Source organism: Aegilops tauschii, chromosome 2 (genome assembly GCF_002575655.3).
Source record: "Aegilops tauschii subsp. strangulata cultivar AL8/78 chromosome 2, Aet v6.0, whole genome shotgun sequence".
Classification (NCBI taxonomy): Eukaryota; Viridiplantae; Streptophyta; class Magnoliopsida; order Poales; family Poaceae; genus Aegilops; species Aegilops tauschii.
In genome coordinates this window covers 488,591,303-488,616,864 of record NC_053036.3, presented here as the reverse complement: position 1 = coordinate 488,616,864, position 25,562 = coordinate 488,591,303, and the positions used below count along the sequence as shown (strand labels likewise).

General features: G+C 43.9%; 1 protein-coding gene across 1 annotated transcript; it reads right to left on the bottom strand.

Moving 5' to 3' along the window:
* Nucleotides 1-4,165: 4,165 nt before the first annotated feature.
* LOC109765466 (uncharacterized) lies at nucleotides 4,166-5,144 on the bottom strand. Its single transcript, XM_020324247.4, has one exon. The coding sequence runs from the start codon at nucleotides 4,801-4,803 to the stop codon at nucleotides 4,402-4,404; it is 402 nt and encodes a 133-aa protein (XP_020179836.1). The 5' UTR covers nucleotides 4,804-5,144; the 3' UTR covers nucleotides 4,166-4,401.
* Nucleotides 5,145-25,562: the final 20,418 nt, after the last annotated feature.

The window sequence follows — 25,562 nt, the reverse complement described above, 5'->3', positions numbered from 1 at the left end:
CCTAGTCGCCTCCCTCTTTTCACCTTCCACCTCCTCGAGTCCTTCTTCGTCTCTTTCCTTTAACTCAATCAATAGATGATGGATGCCGATACTCTTTCCTCCTTCCTCTTCCTTAATTAACGAAGGAGGAGATCATGATTTTCCGATTCCAAACAAATTTCTCCTCGACTTTCAATGATAGGTAAAATCTTGTTTCTATAATCCCTAGGTATATCTACTTTTCTTCGTTCAATTTGATTCCATAGTCTTCTCGTAACCCTATTCTCCATAAACTTGGCGAGAAATGGGATGTCTAGGCGTCCAAGGGCAAGGGCATTACCTATGGCCACATCTAGCGGCAGGGTGGTCCAAGGGCAAAGTCATCAAGGGGATCACACACCTAACTCAACCCTCCAGGTTTTTCTGTTTCAATTTCATGCCATATCTCGTGTGTTGTTTGTGTACTAAGATTCCATCTAGAAAAGTAGTTTTATTTTTTTGAATGATTGATTTGAAGATTGCTTAAGGCCGTGTCGCGCAGTACAAAAGTAGTTTAAGCTGAAAACAAGTTTTTCAATGAATGGGTGCGATTCTTGATATATCATATTGGCATGTAACACATTATGGCATATATATTACTATTATAGTTCTATTTTTCTAGTGAGGTAGGCCTCGTTTTAAAGTTTGGCACATGTCCCTAATTTTGTTGGCCGGCCCTGCGCTAAGCCCTGCAAGTCACCCTTACTGAGCTCAGTGGGTGGCAGAGTGGTCATCATATGTGACAAAGGCAATGAATTGTATTTTGGTACATGTGGATCATGCCATTTTATTTTGCATCTATCTTATTTAGATCTTGTCTTTCTATTCCCCATACAAGGGTGCACACCCCATGGGTACATCGAATGTATATGTTTGTTAAGATACGTTGCCTAGGGAAGTAGAGTTCAGGACAAATTTGATTTCTCTCCTGGCTACGTCTCTCCTCCTAAGGAAAGGCAGCTAGAGTTTCTGCCTCCCATCGGCGGCGCCGCCGATCAGCCACATCTCATGTGGCCTTATGGCCATGGGTGCGCGATGGATCCTGGCCCTTGGCGTCGAGAGGGTTCTGTTTTTAGGTGTGTCTTCAAGTTTTGTTAGGGTTTGTGTTCTGCTCAGGAAGATGAGACGACGGTGGCTCCCAAAAGATGGAATAAGGTTCTCCCCGTCTAGCGCTCGTCTCGGTGGTGCATCTAGCATCATCGGTGCGCGTGTGGAGGTGTGTCTCTGGCGGATCTCGCAGGATTCAGTCGGTGGTTGTTTTTGGTGGATCTGCTCGGATCCAGTCTTTGTTTGTCTTTGTTCTTGTGTCTTCGGGTTGGATCCTTCCAATCTAAGCTTTTCTTCGTTGACGACGGTTGTTGTTCTGGTGTGTTGGTCCTATGGCGCCTTAGCACGACGACCTATCGACTGTCTACTACAACAAGTTGTGCCCGGCTCCGGCGAGGGAGGGGCAATGACGGCGGCGCGCCTTCGGCTCACTTCAGTGCTTGCAGTCGTCGCTAGGTGATCTATGAATTTGGATATAATTTTTATTATTTCTGGTGTTCGATGTGCTACCATAATTGACAATGAATAGATAATTTTTTTTCCAAAAAAGTAGAGTTCAGGACGCACAGTAGAGTTGACGCATGAGTACACCCTTTCCTTCCTCTTCTCCAATGAAGTGCTTTGTCAAGAACCAAACTCTCCCGGTACAATGTTAGGACATGAAAAGTTGTCCATTGAATTGTCGATAAAACCCGCACGTAGTTATTCAAGGATACACAAAAGGCTCACAAATCATTTCGAGAAGGGGGAAAACCAAACAAGAGTTCATTGACGCATGTTTTATGAGGATGCCGTTTTGTTGTTGGGAGCATATGCTCCTGGTGATGAACAGTAGAATCAAAAAAAGAAAAATAAAATTCGCACAAAAAATGCACAAGTTTTCTAGGTCTATGCAAAAATACACGACGATATGACATTATAGGAGTTCGGACAAGAAAACAAACAAAAACAGAGTCCTGAGAATTTTAATTTGGAGCATTGATTTTGGTTTCTTTGTCCCGAGCTCCTCCTATGTCACATTGCCATGAAACTTTGCATGCCCACAGAAAACTTGTGTTATCTTTGTTGTATAATTGTTTCAGATCTTCGTTGCATTTTATTTGAATTTACTGTTCATCCATGAGTAGACGTGCTCATGTCCAGCTATGGATTTTCACATGTTTTATAACTTCTTATAGGTAGGGAAGAAGAGAGAAGGCAGTATGCACTTTTCTCTTTGTGCCACGATACAACTAATCTGCGTAGTATTACCTTTTCGGGCGCAGATGGTTCAGAGCAGCCCGCTGTCTTCAATGACGCGAATCATCGTCGCTCCGTCTGCTACTAGTAGTAGCTAATTCTGGCCGAGGCTGACAACCAACCAACCAAGCAAGAATTTAATTCAGAGAAGCGCCTACGAGCTGTAATTTCGGTTCATGGCAACATGACTTCCATCCTACTAGATGAGAATATGTCAATACTGGTCGATGCCAGTAACAGAAAGCCATCTAGGGCATCATGATCATTCCCGGAAATTGCCCGGAGTGTGTTTTTATTGGAATTTTGGAGGTCTGGACGCTGGATCCGGAAGTCTTCTCTTGCAGCTTGCACTAGCCCGAGGCAGGCATCCGAAATAGAGTTCCAGCTAGCAGCCTCCCTGGGAACGAAGGGGATTTAACAAATCGACAAGCTTTCGGCGGTGCACCCTCTGAAGGCCGATTTTGGTGTTTTTGATCATTTTGCAAAAGTTTAGCGAGATCTGACTCAGGTTTGAATTTTTTTCAAGCTCTGACCATTTTACTATCACCAGGGTCGACGATGGTAGGGTATAACATCCTACCCTTGGCGGTAGGGGTGCACGCCCTATCACAAATAATTTTTAAGTATCAAATATAATGCGTGTACTCACCTACCGCCGAGCACCACGGCGATAGGAGTACACAGGCTACCGCCAGCCTGTTTGGCGGTAGGGCAGCTCTACGTTGAAGTGGATAAGTTGCCTACCGCACGGGGCCTTGGCGGTAGGCTGGTATACCTTACCGTTATCGATATTGACGATAGAAAAACGGTCAGATCTAAAAGAAAAATCGAACCAGTATCAGATCTTGCTAAACTTTCACAAAAAGGTTAGAACATCAAATTTGGCCCCTAGCCTCTAGAGTCGTCTAGAGTCGTGGTCGCCTGCTACCCGGCTGATCGACGAGTCTACTTCACGAGAGGCGACCCTGCTTCTATCCCAGCCACGCTACGTACCCAGGCGAGGTGACCGACCAGGGACCCTCTTTCGTGCAACACAAATGTGGATAGACGATTCCACAAGCAACGGCCACGGACTAGCACGATCACATTCGCATCGCCCTCCCTCCCACCATTGACCAGCACCGATACGGTGGACGATGGATGGAAAGCAGGATCGACCAAATCAGCAGCGATCCCCGTGTATTTAAATGCAAATCAAGACAGGTCGTAACGGACCAGGTAGGCGCGCAAGAGCCAAAATACCTATCATCGATCAATGGAAGCAACAAGGACCAACTCATCAAAGCTTCCCTACAAAAAACTAATCAAAGCTTTCGTCTGGAAACACGATGGGTCCAGACCAGACCAGACCAGACCGCCTTCGTCCCTTGATCCAATAAACAAAATCTAAATGGCCTCAAAATCACAAGGATATACGCATCATCTTCATGTAAAGGTCACAACCAAAGCCTCTCTGTATAATCAATCGGCACCACGTTCTACTTACTGTATACTACTACTACGAAACATACACAGATGAGATGACATATCTACCACGCGCCCGGTTCTTTGATCCTTCACCTGGCACGCGGTGGGCGCCAGCTTGCCTGTATTTATTACGGAGCAGAGCTCCGAGCCGGGGCGCTCACCCAAACCAAACCAAACCGAATGCGCCCATGCCCACCCAGACACGGAGACGGAAATAAAAACGGGGACCAACTACCGAGTACCGAGCCATCTCCACCAGCGCACGCCATGCTCGTTGCGTCGCCATACATGGCAACATTTCCGCCACGATCGATCCATCCATCCATCGATCGGCTTTTGCTATCGAGTCGAGCGCGGCGCAGACAGGAAAAAAGAAGAAGCGAACACGCATGAATGATACGGTAGAAGAAATTAAAGACTAGCAGTGCCAATGCATCGAACGGATAGCGCTAAGTACAACAGCAACAGCAACAAGTTTTCTCGCTAGATCTAAGAAAGAAGACAAGGGGAGGGGATGGGAGAGGCGAGGCGAACGACGAAACCGCTTTGTCTTGATGTGCTGCGGCCCTTCCTCCTCCTCCTGGTGGTGGTGGTTCTTCTGGGCGCCGATGGGGGCGGCGGCCGCCGGCGTCACTCCTTTATCTGGAGCCAGCGGCCGAGCTGCGTGGGGTTGACGACGCCGGGGATGTGGGCCCCGTTCGTCATGAGCAGCCAGGACAGCTCCGCGTACCTCCTCTTCGGCTCGGGCTCGGGCCGCGGGGAGGCGGCCGCGGCAGCGGGTTGGTGGTGATGGCTCGGCTCGATCCGGCGGCCCAGGAGCGTGCCGTGGGTCAGGAACTCGTGGGCCAGGTTCCCGGCTAGCAGCTTGTTGTTGTTGCCGGCCCGAGCCGGCTTGGACAGCTCGGCTTTAGTCGCAGCGGCAGGCGCTGGGGCTAGGGCCGGGGCCGGGGCGGGGCCCAGCTGCTGCAGCTCCCGCTCCTTGCGCTTGCCCAGGGCGATACGCGCCGCTTCCAGCTTCTCGCTCAGCGACATATCGACGGCCGGGACCTCGCCACGTCAGCAGCACCAGCCGAGGGGAGCCGTCGATGGAGAGGAAAGCGGTTTCTGGTGACGGGATATGTATGTATGTGGAGGAGGCAAAGAAAAGAAACAAATAAAAACAATTGGGAGGAGGAAAAAAAAATCTCCAGGAGATTGATGGCCGTGGGGCCCACCAAGGGCAGGATGGTAACTTCGCAGGGCAGAGAGGCCGAACGAGAGGAGGGGAGGGAACAACGGGCCGGGACGAGAGAAAAAGATCGGAGGAGAGAGGGGAGGCCAGTGGAGGGATGGAGAGGCGAGAGAAAATTCTGGCTTATAAGAGACGGGGGGGCGTCAGGAGGGGGCTTGCCTCCTATTTATACTGGAGCGCACCAGAGAGGGCCCCCGGGCCTCGGAGGGAATTACGCCCGTGCCACCGCGCTTTCGCGCAGAGGGACCGCAGCCGAGGGGCGTGCTCGTGGTTGTGGGGAGACGGGAAGGGCAGATGGGTAATTGCGTGCGGTGGTGGGATGTGTGTTTGCGCAGTCGTGTGGCGAGGGGGAGGGGGTGGATGGGGAATTCCAGGGAGCGTGTCCGGGCAAAGGATTTTGCAGCTGGGTCCAATCGTAGGTCCACCCGCCAGTGGCAGCTTCGCGCGAGTTTTGGGGTGTACGTTTTTTTAGTCTCTCTGGCGCCTGGTGTTTGGGCCCGGATAGGCATATAATCAATGACCTCCTAATTGTAGAAAAACTAAATAAAAATCAGGACACTCCTATGTTGCTTCCATTTTCCTTTGCTGATAAATCTACGAACTTATTTTTGTTTCTCAGGTATCCGGTGTGTCCTCACATGATGAATAATCTCTCCGGATGGGAATATAAGTATGTCACAGGAACTTAGATAGTCAGTTTAACTAGTGAAATATATATAACATGCCACAAGTACATTTTATATGACAAATAACACATTTTTTGTTAGTCAACTCGAAGACCTAAAACCCGTGCTTGACTTATATTCCCGCCAGGAGGGAGTACATTACTTTCTCCGATGAAACAACAAGATATCTCATATGTCAGCTAATACTAGCTGAGAAATAATTAGCAACTATACTTACACGACAAGCAATCCTCTAAACATGATTTTGTTCAAGAAAAATACAAGAGGCACACAACACTAGAATTGAGTGCATATACATATACAAATTTGCTAATAAACAAGCGTCTGTTTTTAATTTTGGGCAGGTTACTCGATTCCCCCCTCCCACGCACAGAGCCCCAAGGTGACGAGGGCTCGTCACGAAGAAATTGGAGCCGGCGATAATGTGGCTGGCCATGTCATCATAGATAGAGGCGAGACGGAGGCTTCATTAGTTCGGATTTGAGATGGTGGCCAGTGTGAAGGCTGGTGAAGTTTAGAGGGAAAGCTTGAGGCGACAGCGACATGGTAGACAAGATATATAGCGTAAGAGAGGGTGGCGTGTCCGTGACAAGGGCACGGGTGGCGGTGGCAGACGATTCGACATGCGCCGGTGGTGAGGACAGACAATTCGGCAAACACTGATGAGTGTTACAGGATGCGGCGACTTCTGGAGGAGGAAGAAAACGTGTGGCCGTTAAATGAAAATCGTATAATAGAGAGCGAAGTGACTGAAGTCAAGAAAATCCATCCACATGTGTAATAATAGGTCCCATACACATACAAGTGTCAGACGCCTTTTAGTTTTTAAGACGGGCACACAAAACTACCACGCACCTAACCCGTGTTATATGTAAATCATGGAGGGCAAACTCAAACGGGTGGAAATGAACAATATCAATCTGAACACCGCGAAGACATATTTTGGGCTGGTTTAACCTTAAACATCCAGATGACTGTTAAGTGGAGAGTAAATCCATCTCAGATACACTGTCGAGTGGAGACTAAATCAAGCTCAAATACCTTAATGGCTGATTTTCTTTTCATAAGGAAAGAGTAAAAGCGATGCTATTATTCAAGTCCATTCACCACCTTTAGCGTGCCCTATCCAGTCACCACCTAAAGCTAACTCGTGGTGGGCTAAGCCCACTGTTTTTGCCTTCCTCTTCGCCCTCGTTCCCTCGACCTCTTCACCGTCATCCGCATAATCATTGCCCCCCCCCCCCCCCCCCCGCTACCCCACGGCCAGCGTCACACACATGTGCTACCTCTTGAGCACTGCGTTGGTTTTCCCTTGAAGAGGAAAGAGTGATGCAGCAAAGTAGCGTAAGTATTTTCCTCAGTTTTTGAGAACCAAGGTATCAATCCAGTAGGAGGCCACGCACGAGTCCCTCGCACCTACACAAACAAATAAATCCTCGCAACCAACGCGATAAGGGGTTGTCAATCCCTTCACGGTCACTTATGAGAGTGAGATCTGATAGATATGATAAGATAATATTTTTGGTATTTTTATGATAAAGATGCAAAGTAAAAGTAAACAAAACAAAAACGGCGCCAGAAATAGCTTGTTGTCGGGAGATTAATATGATGGAAAATAGACCCGGGGGCCATAGGTTTCACTAGTGGCTTCTCTCAAGAGCATAAGTATTTACGGTGGGTGAACAAATTACTGTTGAGCAATTGACAGAATTGAGCATAGTTATGAGAATATCTAGGTATGATCATGTATATAGGCATCACGTCCGAGACAAGTAGACCGACTCCTGCCTGCATCTACTACTATTACTCCACACATCGACCGCTATCCAGCATGCATCTAGAGTATTAAGTTCATAAGAACAGAGTAACGCTTTAAGCAAGATGACATGATGTAGAGAGATAAATTCATGCAATATGATATAAACCCCATCTTGCTATCCTCGATGGCAACAATACAATACGTGCCTTGCTGCCCCTACTGTCACTGGGAAAGGACACCGCAAGATTGAACCCAAAGCTGAGCACTTCTCCCATTGCAAGAAAGATCAATCTAGTAGGCCAAACCAAACTGATAATTCGAAGAGACTTGCAAAGATAACCAATCATACATAAAAGAATTCAGAGAAGATTCAAATATTGTTCATAGATAAACTTGATCATAAACCCACAATTCATCGGTCTCAACAAACACACCGTAAAAGAAGATTACATCGAATAGATCTCCACGAGAGAGGAGGAGAACATTGTATTGAGATCCAAAAAGAGAGAAGAAGCCATCTAGCTAATAACTATGGACTCGAAGGTCTGAGGTAAACTACTCACACATCATCGGAGAGGCTATGGTGTTGATGTAGAAGCCCGCCGTGATCGATGCCCCTTCGGCGGAGCTCCGGAACAGGCCCCAAGATGGGATCTCACGCGTACAGAAGGTTGCAGCGGTGGAATTAGGTTTTTGGCTCCGTATCTGGTAGTTTGGGGGTACGTAGGTATAGAGAGGAGGAAGAAGTACATCGGTGGAGCAACAGGGGGCCAACGAGGGTGGAGGGCGCGCCCAGGAGGGTAGGCGCGCCCCCCTACCTCGTGGCCTCCTGGTTGATGTCTTAACGTAGGGTCCATGTCCTCTGGATCACGTTCGTTCCGAAAATCACGTTCCCGAAGGTTTCATTCCGTTTGGACTCCGTTTGATATTCTTTTTCTGCGAAACTCCGAAATAGGCAAAAAACAACAATTCTGGGTTGGGCCTCCGGTTAATAGGTTAGTCCCAAAAATAATATAAAAGTGTATAATAAAGCCCAATAATATCCAAAACAGAATATAATATAGCATGGAACAATAAAACATTATAGATACGTTGGAGACGTATCAACATGCCACTCTGCGTTGCCCAGGATGCCACCTCCATCAGCCTACTCTGCGCAGTCATCTCTCTAGCACCCCCCTTCTTCGGCATCGCCTAACCCCCTTTCCCAGCTAGACAACTCGTCAGCAAATGGCTTCCCTTGGCGACGCGTGGCCATCCATGTCATCTTCGTTGCTCATTCTCGCCTCACCTTCAATGGCCACATTGTCTCGGTCTCTAGCTCTTCTTGTCTCAACTCCACCAACAACATGATGACATGGCCAAAATACCATCTCTGGCTCTGGTTCGATCGATCACCTTTGTCTCCGACTATGGTGGACCGAGACCAATGACGCTCAGGGCAAACTAATTTGATCGTTATGACTTACTAGAGCGTTTAGGGCAGGAAAGGCGTATTGATTCTGGACTACAAAGGGACCTACGAGGCCCAACTTGACTTGGCCCAATCATAAATCATGTCTAAATTTGCTCATGAATTTCGTGCGAACATAGATCTTTGCACAATGGTGCATAGCCGGATATCTCTATCTCTACTACTACTTAAAAAGAATGTAAGGTTTCATGTTTCACTTTTCTTTCCACCACCTCTTCGTCCAACCTTTCCCGTATGAAAATCAATCACCTTAATTTACTTACCTTTTGAACCAGTTCCACTTTAATCTACTTATCGAAATTCTCATCCAAATATATAAGGTAAATCACGGGCAAGATTTGGTAAACATTTATGTACACAATCACACTGATATGGGCAGGTAAATCACAAGCTAACGTACTACAATATTTATATCCTGTTGCAACGCACGAGCATTGTCCTATACCAGCTAAGAAAGAGGAACAATTGTTACAACTTGCCCTTTTTTACTTTTAAAACTAACTCATATGGTAGTTTTTCAACACAATTCATATGGTAGTTAAAAAGGCAAGTTATACCAATTCTAAGATTCTCTGAGAGCTCATGCTTTTCTCTAAGTGTAAAAATATAATGTCGAATGTAAACTACATTTGGAAAGATCACATTTTTAAAGACTCTTATCCTAAAAATCTATTTCATGCTACGCGGTAATTTTCATTTTATGCATTACTACACCATGTATGCTTTCAAACAATTGTTTTGAGACTAGTACCAAAAGATGCTTCGGCCCCACCTTTTATATAAAGCCACTAAGCCAAATTGATAGAGGGTGATGAAGAGATTCTCGTTTTGACACTAGTTGCTATTTAGAACTTGACATATGATGGAAATCCAATTTGGCTCATGGGAGTATATGCTCATGCGCATCAAAATTGTTTTTCTGCAAATGTAAAGAAGAAGAAGATGTGTTCATTTTCACACCCAAATGCTACATGTAAATTTTTAGGGGAAAGTGTAAAAGCATCTACAACCGGAATTGCCTAATCCGGGTCCCTGTACGTCTGCGGACAGTGATCGACGGGCCTCAAATATTGCCATTTGTAACCATAATCCCTATTTTCAAAACACCAAACACATGGAAACACATGCACGTCGATCATCTTGGTCAAAGATAGTTCAATGCACACAAATACAATTTGTTCGTACTTAAGAATTCATAATCCAAACATAGTTCAAACATAAATATTGTTCATAGTGCATAATCGATAAATTAGAAGCAAAGTTTACTGATTTATAGTGTGGACCCACATATGCTCCACAAGATCATTCAGAAGTTTCATATGCACCTATTGATCTTGCACTTGTGGATGCATCTCCAGAAAGTTGGCAATGCTCTCCGCCTCTTGTTCTAGGAGGTGGACATGAGCTCCGGGCTTCTCAAATTCATCTGAGAGCGTTGCCCCTTCACCCTCATCCTCAACAATCATTTTCTGCAAGACTACACAACATGCCATGAGCTGTCAAAGTGTCTCTGCTTTCCATATCATCGCAAATCCACAAACAATGCCCCAACGAGCTTGGAGCACTCCAAATGACCTCTCCACATCCTTTAAGTTGTCTCTTGCATTATTGCAAAGCGCCTTTGTTTGTTGCCTTGGGATTAGACATGGTCTTCACAAATCGCCCACTGAGGATAGGTACCATTAGCAAGGTAGTACCACATGGTGTAGTGTGTCCGTTGACGGTGTCGTTGCAAGTTGGAGCTTCCCCATCACAAAGTCTCTTGACACAAAGGAGATCATTGGAGCACATTGATGTCATTGCACGAACCTAGCATGCCAAAGAAATCATGACAAATCCACAAGTCCTTCGATGCCACTTCTTCAAGAATGATGGTGACTTCTTTGACATGACATTGGTATTGCCCACGCAAACCTTTTGGGCAGTTCTTCCATTGCCGGTGCATACAATCAACTAAACCTAACATACCTAGGAACCCTCTTGATGCTCCAATTGCAAACAATTTTTGTGTGTCCTCCACAGATGGCTCTCTCATGTACTCTACTTCAAACACCTTCGCCATAGTCCGTGCAAATTGCACCGGTCTGCAGGACCAGGCTCTCTCCCATCCCGATTTTAGTATCAATTGCATCTGCGGCCTTCCCACAAGCAAGCTTCCTGAAGCAGGCGTGCATTTCTGCAGAGGAGAGGAAGAAATTTGTCTGCAACAACCCTTCCTCAGCTTGAAGTTGGCATCAGCTTTCACTACTGGGAAAGGGCTTATAGGTGAACACCAACGAGTGGCGGGCGTGGGGGGGGGGCACCCGCCACTTCTAGTTAGCAAAAGTAACCGTGGCTGGTGCTAGAACACGATCGCTAGAGGTACTGGGCTAGCAGTGGCGGGTGCCTGCTACTTCTTGAGCTTGCGTTGGTTTTTCCCTTGAAGAGGAAAGGGTGATGCAGCAATGTAGAGATAAGTATTTCCCTCAGTTAAGAACCAAGGTATCAATTCCAGTAGGAGAACACGCAAGTCTCCAATCTATGCACCTGCACAAACAATCAAACACTTGCACCCAACGCGATAAAGGGGTTGTCAATCCCTTCACGGTCACTTGCAAAGGTGAGATCTGATAGAGATAGATATAAAAGCTTACTAAAACATAAAACAAAGTAAAAGTAGATAAATTGCAACAAGGTATTTTGGGGTTTTTTGGTTTATAGATCTGAAAATGATGGAAAATAGATCCGGGAGCCATAGGTTTCACTAGAGGCTTCTCTCTTGAAGGAAAATAATACGGTGGGTGAAAAAATTACTGTCGAGAAATTGATAGAAAAGCGCAAAATTATGACGATATCCAAGGCAATGGTTATGCATATAGGCATCACATCCGTGTCAAGTAGACCGACTCCTGCTTGCATCTACTACTATTACTCCACACATCGACCGCTATCCAACATGCATCTAGAGTATTAAGTTCATAAGAACGGAGTAACGCCTTAAGTAAGATGACATGATGTAGAGGGATAAACTCAAGCAATATGATGAAAACCCCATCTTTTTACCCTTGATGGCAACAATACAAATACGTGCCTCACTACCCCTACTTTGTCACTGGGTGAGGACACCGCAAGATTGAACCCAGAACTAAGCACCTCTCCCATTGCAAGAAAAAACAAACTAGTTGGCCAAACCAAACCGATATAGTTCGAAGAGAAATACAAAGTTATCAAATCATGCATATAAGAATTCAGATAAGATTCAAATAATATTCATAGATAAACTGATCATAAATCCACAATTCATCGGATCTCGACAAACACACCGCAAAAGAAGATTACATTGGATAGATCTCTGAGAACATCGAGGAGAACATGGTATTAAGGATCAAAGAGAGAGAAGAAGCCATCTAGCTACTAGCTATGGACCCGTAGGTCTGTGGTAAACTACTCATGCTTCATCGGTAGGGCAATAGAGTTGCTGTAGATGCCCTCTGTGATCGAATCCCCCTTCGACATGATGCCAGAAAAGGCCCCAAGATGGGATCTCGTGGTAATAGAGGCTTGCGGCGGCGGAAAAGTATTTTGGTGGATGCTTCTGTTGGTTTGGGAATATTTCTGAATTTATAGGCCAAAGATTAGGGTTGGAGGACTCCCGTGGGGCCCACAAGCCAGGGGCGCCCCCTAGGGCGCGCCCTGAGGGCTTGTGGAGCCCTCGGGACTCTTCTGACTTCCTCTCCAAGTCCTATGTGTGTCTTCTGGTCCAAGAAAAATCATCATAACATTTTGTTCCGTTTGGACTCCGTTTGATATTCCTTTTCTGTAAAACTGAAAAACAAGGAAAAAAAAAGAAACTGGCACTGGGGTCTATGTTAATAAGTTAGTCCCAAAAAATAATATAAAATAGCATAATAATGCATATAAAACATCCAAAACAGATAATATAATAGCATGGAACAATAAAAAATTATAGATACGTTGGAGACGTATCAAGCATCCCCAAGCTTAATTCCTACTCATCCTTGAGTAGGTAAATGATAAAAATAGATTTTTTGATACGGAATGCTACCTAACATATTTATCCATGTAATTGTCTTTATTGTGGCATGAATATTCGGATCCATAAGATTCAAAACAAAAGTTTAATATTGACATAAAAACAATAATACTTCAAGCATACTAATAAAGTAATCATGTTTTCTCAAAATCACATGGCCAAAGAAAGTTATCCCTACAAAATCATATAGTCTGGCTATGCTCCATCTTCATCACACAAAGTATTTTATCATGCACAACCCCGATAACAAGCCAAGCAATTGTTTCATACTTTGGATGTTCTCAAACTTTTTCAACTTTCACGCAATACATGGGCGTGAGCCATGGATATAGCACTATAGGTGGAATAGAATACGGTGGTTGTGGAGAAGACAAAAAGAAGGAGATAGTCTCACATCAACTAGGCGTATCAATGGGCTATGGAGATGCCCATCAATAGATATCAACGTGAGTGAGTAGGGATTACCATGCAACGGATGCACTAGAGCTATAAGTGTATGAAATCTCAAAAAGAAACTAAGTGGGTGTGCATCCAACTCGCTTGCCCACGAAGACCTAGGGCAATTTGAGGAAGCCCATCGTTGGAATATACAAGCCAAGTTATAAATGAAAATTTCCCACTAGTATATGAAAGTGACAACATAGGAGACTCTCTATCATGAAGATCATATGGTGCTAGCTACTTTGAAGCACAAGTGTGGAAAAAGGATAGTAACATTGTCCCTTCTCTCTTTTCTCTCTTTTTTTGGTGGGCTTCTTTGGCCTCTTTTATTTTTTGTGGGCTTCTTTGGCCTCTTTTATTTTTTATAAAGTCCGGAGACTCATCCCAACTTGTGAGGGAATCATAGCTTCCATCATTATTTCCTCACATGAGACAACACTCTAATAATGAAGATCATCACACTTTTATTTACTTACAACTCAAGAAATACAACTCGATACTAGAACAAAATATGACTCTATATCAATGCCCCCGGCGGTGTACCGAGATGTGCAATGATATAGCATAGCAATGACATAAAAAATGGACAAGCCATGAAAATATCATGCTAGCTATCTTATGATGATGCAAAGCAATATGACAATGATGGAGCGTGTCATAATAAAACAGAACGGTGTAAGTTGCATGGCAATATATCTCGGAATGGCTATGGAAATGCCATAATAGGTAGGTATGGTGGCTGTTTTGAGGAAGGTATATGGTGGGTTTAATGCACCGGCGAAAGTTGCGCGGTACTAGAGAGGCTAGCAATGGTGGAAGGGTGAGAGTGCGTATAATCCATGGACTCAACATTAGTCATAAAGAACTCACATACTTGTTGCAAGAATCTATTAGCCATCGAAGCAAAATACTACATGCATGCTCCTAGGGGGATAGATTGGTAGGAAAAGACCATCGCTCGTCCCCGACCACTACTCATAAGGAAGACAATCAAGAAATAAATCATGCTCCGACTTCATCACATAACGGTTCACCATATGTGCATGCTACGGGAATCACAAACTTTAACACAAGTATTTCTACGAATCCACAATTACTCACTAGCATGACTCTAATACACCATCTTTATATCTCAAAACAATCATAAGGAATCAAACTTCACATAGTATTCAACGCTCTTTATATGAAAGTTTTTATTATATCCCTCTTGGATGCCCATCATATTAGGACTAAATTCATAACCCAAGCAAATTACCATGCTGTTTAGAGACTCTCAAAATAATATAAGTGAAGCATGAGAGTTCAGAAATTTCTATAAAATAAAGCCACCACCGTGCTCTAAAAAGTATAAGTGAAGCACTAGAGCAATTGCCTAGCTCAAAAACTATAAGTGAAGCACATAGAGTATTCTAATAAATTCGCGATTCATGCGTGACTCTCTCAAAAAGGTGTGTACAGCAAGGATGATTGTGACAAACTAAAAAGCAAAGACTCATATCATACAAGACGCTCCAAGCAAAACACATATCATGTGGTGAATAAAAATATAGCCTCAAGTAAATTTACCGATGGATTGAAGACGAAAGAGGGGATGCCATCCGGGGCATACCCAAGATTAGATGCTTGGTTGTCCTTGAATATTACCTTGGGATGCCTTGGGCATCCCCAAGCTTAGGCTCTTGCCACTCCTTATTCCGTATCCATCAAATCTTTCCCAAAACTTGAAAACTTCACAACACAAAACTCAACAGGAGAACTCATGAGATTAGTTAGTATAAGAAAATAAATCACCACTTTTTGGTACTGTTGTGAACTCATTCTCTATTTATATTGGTGTAATATCTACTGCATTCCAACTTATCCATGGTTCATACCCCCGATACTACCCATAGATTCATCAAAATAAGCAAACAACACACAGAAAACAGAATCTATCAAAAACATAACAGTCTGTAGTAATCTGTAAACTTCGTATACTTATGTAACTCCGAAAATTCTGAAAAATTAGGGAAATAGGGGCAATTTGTATATAAATCTTGTGTGTAAAAATCAGGATTTTTATCGCGCTTCTGTGATTTTTTAAAGTTCTGGCAATGAGCGCAAAAGTTTCTGTTTTTCATCAAGATCAAATCAACTATCACCATAAGCCATCCCAAAGGTCTTACTTGGCTCAAACACTAATTAAAACACCAAAACAGAATTACTATAGAGGTAATAATGTTTATTTATTGCAAAACAGAACCAAAAACAAAAAACGTAAAAAGTAAAATTGGGTTACCTCCCAACAAGCGCTATTGTTTAACGCCCCTAGCAAGGCATAAACCATAGATCTAGGTATTGTCATCTTTGGTATGTAATCCATAAGTAGCCCTCATAATAGATTCATATGGCAACTTAACTTTCTCTCTTGGAAAGTGTTCCATGCCCTTCCTTAACGGGAATTGAAATCTAATGTTTCCTTCTTTCATATCAATATTGCACCAATCGTTCTAAGGAAAAGTCTACCAAGAATAATAGGACATGTAGGATTACAATCTATATCAAGCATAATGAAATCTACGCGCACATAATTCCTATTTGCAACAATAATAACATCATTAATTATTCCCATAGGTTACCTAATAGTGGAATCCGCAAGATACAAATTCAAAGAACAATCATCAAATTCGCGAAAACCTAGCACATCACATAAAGTTTTTGGTATCGTGGAAACGCTAGCACCCAAATCACACAAAGCATGGCACTCATAATCTTTAATTTTAATCTTAATAGTAGGTTCCCACTCATGATAAAGCTTTCTAGGGATAGAAACTTCAAACTCAAGTTTTTCTTCAAAAGATTTCATCATAACATCAATGATATGTTTAGTAAAAGCTTTATTTTGATTATAAGCATGAGGAGAATTCAACATGGATTGTAACAAGGAACTACAGTCTATCAAAGAACAATTATTATAATTAAAATCTTTGAAATCCAAAAGAGTGTGTTCATCGCTACTTAAAGTTTTGACCTCTCCAATCCCACTTTTATCAATTTTTGCATCAAGATCTATAAACTCTGAATCATTGGGACGCCTTCTAGCTAAAGTTGACTCATCTCCAGTCCCATCTTTATCAAGATTTCTATTAGAAAACAAATATTCAATAGGAGTCACACCAATCACTTTAATATCTTCATCATTGTTTTCGCAAAAACTAGAAGAACACGCTTTTACAAACCAATCTCGCTTAGCACGCGTCCTAGCGGTTCTTTCTTTACACTCATCAATAGAAATTTTAATAGCTTTCAGAGATTCATTAATATGATGCTTGGGTGGCATAGATCTAATTTTCAAAGAATCAATCTCAAGAGAAATTTTATCAACGTTCCTAGCCAAATCATCAATCTTGAGCAAATTTTCTTCAACCATAGCATTATTTTTTTTTGCGATCTAATAAATTATTTAATATTGTTCTCAAGATTAGAGGGCATCTTATTATAATTTCCATAAGAATTGTTGTAGGAATTACATTTATTATTAGAGGAATTACTATGAAACGACCTAGGGTTGAAATTACCTCTATATGCATTATTACCAAAATTGTTCCTACCAACAAAATTCACATCCATAGATTCATTACTATTCTCAATAAAAGTAGACAAAGGCATATCATTAGGATCAATAGGAGCACTCTTACTAGCAAACAATGTCATAAGTTCATCCATCTTTCTACTTGAAACATTAATTTCTTCAATCGCATGCACTTCTTTTACTAGTAGAGGATCTTTCGGTATGCCATTGAGAGTAATTAGCCATGATATTATCTAGGAGTTTAGTAGCTTATCCTAATATGTTTTCCGTAAAAGTACCTCCCACGGCCGAATCTAAAAGATTTCTAGATGCAAAATTCAATCCGGCATAAATTTTTTGTATGATCAACCATAAACTTAAACCATGGGTAGGGCAATTTCTTATCATCAATTTCATCCTCTCCCAAGGTTGTGCAACATGTTCGTGATCAAGTTGCTTAAAATTCATAATATCGTTCCTAACGGAGATGATCTTAGCGGGAGGAAAATACTTGGAAATAAAAGCATCTTTACACTTATTCCACGAATCAATACTATTTTTAGGCAAAGATGAAAACCAAGTTTTAGCGCGATCTCGTAGTGAGAACAGAAATAGCTTCAATTTAACAATATCATTATCCACATATTTCTTATTTTGAATATCACACAACTCAACGAAAGTATTTAGATGGGATGCGGCATCTTCACTAGGAAGGCTGGAAAACTGATCTTACATAATAAGATTCAGCAAAGAGGCATTAATTTCATAAGATTCCGCACTAGTGGCGGGAGCAATCGGAGTACTAACAAAATCATTATTATTAGTATTGGAAAAATCACAGAACTTGGTATTTTCTTGAGACACCATGACAAAACAAGCAATCTAGCACACAAGCAAACGAAAGGCAAACGAAAAGACGAACAGAAGAAGGGCGAATAAAAAGGCAAATCTTTTTGTGTTTTTATGAAATTGCTTTAGAAGTGGGGGAGAGGAAAACGAGAGGCAAATGGAAATAATGTAATGGAAGAGATGAGAGTTTATGGTGGGTACTTGATAGGCTTGATGTAGATCTCCCCGGCAACGACGCCGGAAATTCTTCATGCTACTTCTTGAGTTTGCGTTGGTTTTTCCCTTGAAGAGGAAAGGGTGATGCAGCAAAGTAGAGATAAGTATTTCCCTCAGTTAAGAACCAAGGTATCAAATCCAATAGAAGATATGCGCAAGTCTCCAATCTATGCACCTGGACAAACAGTCAAACACTTGCACCCAACGCGATAAAGGGGTTGTCAATCCCTTCACGGTCACTTGCAAAGGTGAGATCTGATAGAGATAGATACAAAAGCTTACTAAAACGTAAAACAAAATAAAAGTAGATAAACTGCAACAAGGTATTTTTGGGTTTTTTGGTTTATAGATCTGAAAATATATGATGGAAAATAGACCCGGGGGCCATAGGTATCACTAGAGGCTTCTCTCTTGACGGAAAATAATACGGTGGGTGAACAAATTACCGTCAAGCAATTGATAGAAAAGCGCAAAGTTATGACGATATCCAAGGCAATGATTATGCATATAGGCATCACATCCATGTCAAGTAGACCGACTCCTGCCTGCATCTACTACTATTACTCCACACATCGACTGCTATCCAGCATGCATCTAGAGTATTAAGTTCATAAGAACGGAGTAACGCCTTAAGGAAGATGACATGATGCAGAGGGATAAACACAAGCAATATGATGAAAATCCCATCTTTTTACCCTTAGATGGCAACAATACAAATACGTGCCTCGCTACCCCTACTTTGTCACTGGGTGAGGACACCGCAAGATTGAACCCAAAACTAACCACCTCTCCCATTGCAAGAAAAAACAATCTAGTTGGCCAAACCAAATCGATAGTTCGAAGAGAAATACAAAGATATCATATCGTGCATATAAGAATTCAGAGAAGATTCAAATAATATTCATAAATAAACTGATCATAAATCCACAATTCATCGGATCTCGACAAACACACCGCAAAAAAAGATTACATCGGATAGATCTCCAAGAACATCGAGGAGAACATGGTATTAAGGATCAAAGAGAGAGAAGAAGCCATCTAGCTACTAGCTATGGAACCGTAGGTCTGGGTAAACTACTCAAGCTTCATCAGTAGGGCAATAGAGTTGATGTAGATGCCCTCCGTGATCGAATCCCCCTCCGGCAGGATGCCGGAAAAGGCCCCAAGATGGGACCTCGTAGAAACAGAGGCTTGCGGCGGGGGAAAAGTATTTTGGTGGACGCTTCTGTTGGTTTGGAAATATTTCTGAATTTATAGGCCAAAGATTAGGGTTGGAGGACTCCCGTGGGGCCCACAAGCCAGGGGCGCCCCCCTAGGGCGCGCCCTGAGGGCTTGTGGAGCCCTCGGGACTCTTCTGACTTCCTCTCTAAGTCCTACGTGTGTCTTCTGGTCCAAAAAAAATCATCATAAAGTTTTATTCCGTTTGGACTCCATTTGATATTCCTTTTACGTAAAACTCAAAAACAAGGAAAAAACAGAAACTGGCACTGGGCTCTAGGTTAATAAGTTAATCCCAAATATAATATAAAATAGCATAATAATGCATATAAAACATCCAAAACAGATAATATAATAGCATGGAACAATAAAAAATTATAGATACGTTGGAGACGTATCAGTGCCGCGCATGACCCGCCACAAACAAGTGACGCCGAGGGTGGACACGCGATGAATGCGATTAGTGGCGGTTGTGTAGAACTGCTCGCGACTGCTCTGCGAGGCACCAGTGGCGAGCGTACAGTTTAGTGGCTACAACCGGTAGCAAAAACTATTTATGCACATTTTACTTATGGCGGGCAGCTGCCAGCAACCGCCACAGCTAAGTTAGATGTGGGGTCGTCCCATATCAAATCGGCGGTGCCGTCCGGATACGTCTCCAACGTATCTATAATTTTTGATTGTTCCATGCTATTATATTATCCATCTTGGATGTTCTATATGCATTAATATGCTATTTTATATCTTTTTTTGGACTGACCTATTAACCTACTGCCCAGTGTCAGTTGCTGTTTTTCCTTGTTTTTGTGTTTTATAGAAAATCAATACCAAATGGAGGGAACGAAATTTTTTGAGGATTTTTCTTGGACCAGAAGACAACCACGAAGCTTCGGGAGGAGGCCAGAGGGGCCACGAGAGTGCCACACGCTCACAGGGCGGACCCCAGGGGGGCGCTCCCAGGCTTGTGGGCCCCTCAGGACTCCCCTAACCCTAATTCCAGCTCCATAAATACCCAAATATTCCCTGTACACCAGGGGGCACACCAAAGTTAGTTTTCCGCCGCCGCAAGCTTCTGTTCTCGTGAGATCCCATCTTGGGGCCTTTTCCGGCACTCTGTCAGAGGAGGATTCGATCATGGAGGGCCTCTACACCACCTTGATGCCCTTCCGATGATGTGTGAGTAGTTTACCATAGACCTACGGGTCCATAGCTAGTAGCTAGATGGCTTCTTCTCTCTCTTTGATCTTCAATACAATGTTCTCCTTGATGTTCTTGGAGATCTATTCGATGTAATTTTTTTGCGGTGTGTTTGTTGAGATTCAATGAATTGCGGATTTATGACCAGATTATCTATTGAATATTATTTGAGTCTTCTCTGAACTCTTTTATGCATGATTAAGATAGCTTTGTATTTCTCTCCTATCTATTGATTTGGTTTGGCCAACTAGATTGATCTTTCTTGCAATGGGAGAAGTGCTTTGTCATGGGTTCAATCTTGTGGTGTCCTCACCCAGTGACAGTAGGGGTAGCGAGGCACGTAGTTGTATTGTTGCCATTAAGGATAAAAATATCGGTTTTTTACCATATTGTTTGGATCTATACCTCTACATCATGTCATCTTGCTTATGGCATTACTCCGTTCTTGTTAATTTAATACACTAGATGCATGCTGGATAGCGGTCGATATGTGGAGTAATAGTAGTAGATGCAGGCAGGAGTCGGTCTACTTGTCACGGACGTGATGCCTATATTCATGATCATTGCCTTGGATATCGTCATAACTATGCGTTTTTCTATCAATTGCTCAACAGTAATTTGTTTACCCATCGTATGTTTCTTTCAAGAGAGAAGCCTCTAGTGAAACCTATGGCCCCCGGGTCTATTTTTATCACATTATTTTCAGATCTATAAAACCAAAAACCCAAAAATACCTTGGTGCAATTTACTTATCTTTACTTTATTTTATCTTTTACTCATCTTTTATACCTATCTCTATCAGATCTCACTCTTGCTAGTGACCGTGAAGGGATTGACAACCCCTTTTTCGCATTGTGTGCAAATGTTTGTTAGTTTGTGCCGGTGCATCTATTGGAGACTTGTGTGTTACTCCTCCTGGATTGATACCTTGGCTCTTAACTAAGGGAAATACTTATCTCTACTTTGTTGCATCACCCTTTCCTCTTCAAGGAAATAATCAACACAAGCTCAAGAAGTAGCAGGAAGAATTTCTGGCGCCGTTGCCGGGGAGGTTCTACATCAAGCCTACCAAGTACCTATCATAAACTCTCATCTCTTGCATTTATAGTATTTGCCATTTGCCTCTCATTTTCCTCTCCCCCACTTCTAAAATGTTTTCAAAAAACACAAAAATATTTGCCTTTTTATTCTCCTTCTTTTCGTTCGTCTTTTCGTTTGCTTTTTTGTTTGCTTGTGTGCTAGATTGCTTATTTTGCTATCATTGCCAGTCCTTCTATCGCAATTGGTACCCTGGAAAGTGAGGTTCTTAATTTTAAACAAAGGGGCGAGAAAATTTAAAAGATGCTTGGTATAGAATTTGCTTTTTAAACTGGGGGTAATTTCTTGGGAAGTCACCCTATGGATGCTTTTAATGCTATGGGAAATTTGGTAGAATCACAACCAATCATGACTAATGAAACAGCTTTGATGTAGGGTAGAATCATAGATGCCCGATCTTTCACGAATGGAGCGGATCTCGCGAAGAACACGAGGGGAAAACATGAGAGGAAACACTCAAACCAATGAGATTCGATTACACATGTGCTAGATCCTCGAAACACAAAGAGATACATGATCCATGATCAACAAAGGATGATACAAGTAGCAAGTTCTTCTTCGTGAGGAGGTCTTGAGGGGTCTTCCCATGAGGGGTTTTAAATCCACTTGGGGGATCTTCTCCGTAGAGGTCATGGACTCTGATGGAGAAGGGATCAAGTGGGGAGCAAAGCTCTATCTCAAATGAGCTACTACTTTGCTAACCCTAAAACGTAGGTAGAAGAAGAGTATTTATAGTCTAGGGGCGAAAGGGTACATGGGCCTCGGCCCGAGTCACTGCGCGCGGGTAGGGCCGGAAGTTCCGGGCGCCGGAGGTTCCGAGCTAAGGTCCGGGGAGGGTCTGGCCTAACCAGAGAGTTGGCACGGTGGGAGCTGGGCTGGCGGCTGGGGGCCGGAAGGTCCGGGCCAGGTTCCGGGCTAACCAGAGAGTTGGCACGCCCGGGCTCGTCTGGGTCATCGGAGGCCGGAAGTTCCGGGGTGGCCAGAGGTTCCGGGCTCTGGCCAGAAGTTCCGGGCTGAACAGAGAGTTGACGGTTGTTCCTTCTTCCTCAGCTCTCGGCTTCGTGGCTTGTGCGTTGTACCTGATTACACATAGTGTTTCTGACTTAGGCAGCAGCCATGTCTCACTCGAATGTGAGGGAAGCTCAAGTAGGAGAGATGTCACCCCGGATTGAATAGCACGTGCTCGAGCTCTTGTCATGGGTCCACTTGGTGCTTGGGTTGTTGGGGTAGTATCCATGGGGATGACCGTGGGATGCTCCGCATCATGTCCCCCCCCTTGGGAAAGATCCAACCTTGGATCGAAATCCTCATCACCATGGCAGGGAGAGAGATCTTTGACGTTGAAGATATCACTCACGGAGTACTTGTTGCGTGGTAAGTCGATCTTGTACGCGTTGTTGTTTTAGCGCTCGAGCACCTTGAAGGGTCCATCGGCTCGAGGTAGAAGCTTGGACTTGCGTTTGTTGGGGAAGTGGTCCTTGCGAAGGTGTAGTGAAACAAGATCTCCAGTGTTGAATATCATTGGTTGCTTGTTGAAGTTGATATTGGTCGCGAGGCGTTGTACTTGGCGCTCGATGGTGTGCCTTGTATCTTCATGCATCTTATTGAAGTAGCTTGCTCGTGTGCTTGAGTCCATATTGACTCGATCTTGTAGTGGTAGCGGTAAAATGTCCAATGGGGACAACGGGTTGAGGTCGTAGACGAGCTCGAAGGGGGACTTGCCGGTAGTAGTGTCTTGCACGATTGTAGGCGTACTCGGCGATGGGTAGGCACTCTTCCCACTCCTTGATGTTCTTCTTGATCAACACGCGTAGGAGGGTAGATAGCGTCCAGTTCGTGATCTCCGTTTGGCTGTCGGTTTGAGGATGGTATGCTGAAGAGAACAAAAGATTGATTCCGAGCTTGGCGCATAAGGTCTTCCAAAAGTAGCTTAGAAACTTAACGTCGCGGTCCGAGACAATCGTCTTTGGCACTCCATGTAGGCGCAAGATTGCCCTACAAAAAAGATTTGCAACATGTGAAGCATCGTCTATCTTGTTGCATGGGATCAAATGAGCTATCGAGAATCGGTCCACAACAACAAACACATAATCTTTCCCGTTTCTAGTTCTAGGTAAACCAAGCACAAAGTCCATACTAATATCTTCCCATTGGTGATATGAAATTGGAAGTGGCATATAGAGACCATGGGATTGAGCTTTAGACTTAGCTTTGCGACATGTAGAGCATCGGTTGGTGTAGCGTGAGACGTCGCGGAACATCTTGGGCCAAAAGTAGTTCTTGGAGAGCGTGGTGAATTGATACGTCTCCAATGTATCTATATTTTTTTATTGTTCCATGCTATTATATTATCTGTTTTGGATGTTTTATATGCATTAATATGCTATTTAATATGATTTTTGGGACTAACCTATTAACCTAGAGCCAATTGCCAGTTTATGTTTTTCCTTGTTTTATAGTTCCGCACAAAAGGAATACCAAACGGAGTCCAAATGGAATAAAACTTTCGCGATGATTTTTCTTGGACCAGAAGACACCTAGGAGACTTGGATTGCAAGTTAGAGGAGCCTCAAGGCGGCCACAAGGGTGGAGGGCGCACCGAGGGGGGTGGGTGAGGGAGTCCTGGATTAAGGGGTACTCGAGCGTCTGGGCTACATGACATGGGCCGGACTAATGGGCCATGAAGATACAAGACAGAAGACTTCCTCCGGTGTCTGGATGGGACTCTCTTTTGCGTGGATGGCAAGCTTAGCGTTCGGATATGAAGATTCATTCCTCTGTAAATGGACTCTGTATAACCCTAGGTCCCTTCGGTGTCTATATAAACCGGAGGGTTTAGTCCGTAGAGACGATCATAATCAGAATCATACAGGCTAGACTTCTAGGGTTTCGCCATCACGATCTCGAGGTAGATCAACTCTTGTAACCCCATATTCATCCAAGATAATCAAGCAGGAAGTAGGGTAGTACCTCCATTGAGAGGGCCCGAACCTGGGTAAACATTGTGTCCCTGTCTCCCGCTACCATCGATCCTAAGACGCACAGTTCGGGACCCCCTACCCGAGATCCGCCGGTTTTGACACCGACATTGGTACTTTCATTGAGAGTTCCTCTGTGACGTCGACGACAAGATTGATGGCTCGCCTTGTTATCACGGACAGTATCACTTCCGGAGGAGCCCTGGCCTCAGGCCAAACCCTCCGGCTGGGCAGCTTTACCATGGCCGCCCATTCAGCCGTTAAGCCGATGATGACCTCTCAAGTCATCGAAAATCGTCTCTGTGTTGGCCCCGAACACTCCAAACGGATGGATCCGGCGGATTTGTCATCTTTAAACGAACTCCTGGATCGCATCGCCACCCTGGGGGTCGCTACAGACTATGATCGGATTGGGCTTAAAACCGATCAGAGAGAAATCAAATCCCTGCCGATCACCCATCAGATAGCGGTCGTAGAGGAGCAAAACAACAATAACTCTTCCCCTATGCTAAAAACAAGCTATGTTCGGATCTCCGAGCTCGGAGAGCCGGATACCCGTCCCCCAGTCCTCCGAACTTAGAATCGGGCGTTAAGCCTAGAGAATGATTGGACATCCTGGAGCCCGAACTAATGAGCTCGGAAGTTTTTCAAACTCCGGACTCCACAGCGGGTCAGGGTTCGGATTTAACGCCACCCACCCACCACAAACAATATTCGCTAAGCAATTCCGGTCCCCCGGATATATGCAACCTCATGTACGTACGGCAACAGCCTCAGGAAACGGTCCATCACTTTTGGGCCAGATTCCTCCTCGTCAAGGACAGGATTAAAGGTTGCTGCGACGAGGACGCAATTTCAGTATTCTGCAATAATTGCATGGACGAAGGGATCCTCAACGCCTTCAACCACTGTCGCGTATCACACTTTGCTGACTTGGCAACCATAGTACAGAAATACTGTGCAATGGAAAGTGCTTGGAATACTCAGACGGCTCGCTGGGAACTACCGGCTTTCATGCCACCTCCCAGGCGGGCAAAAAGGATGCAACCTCTCGGTGCACC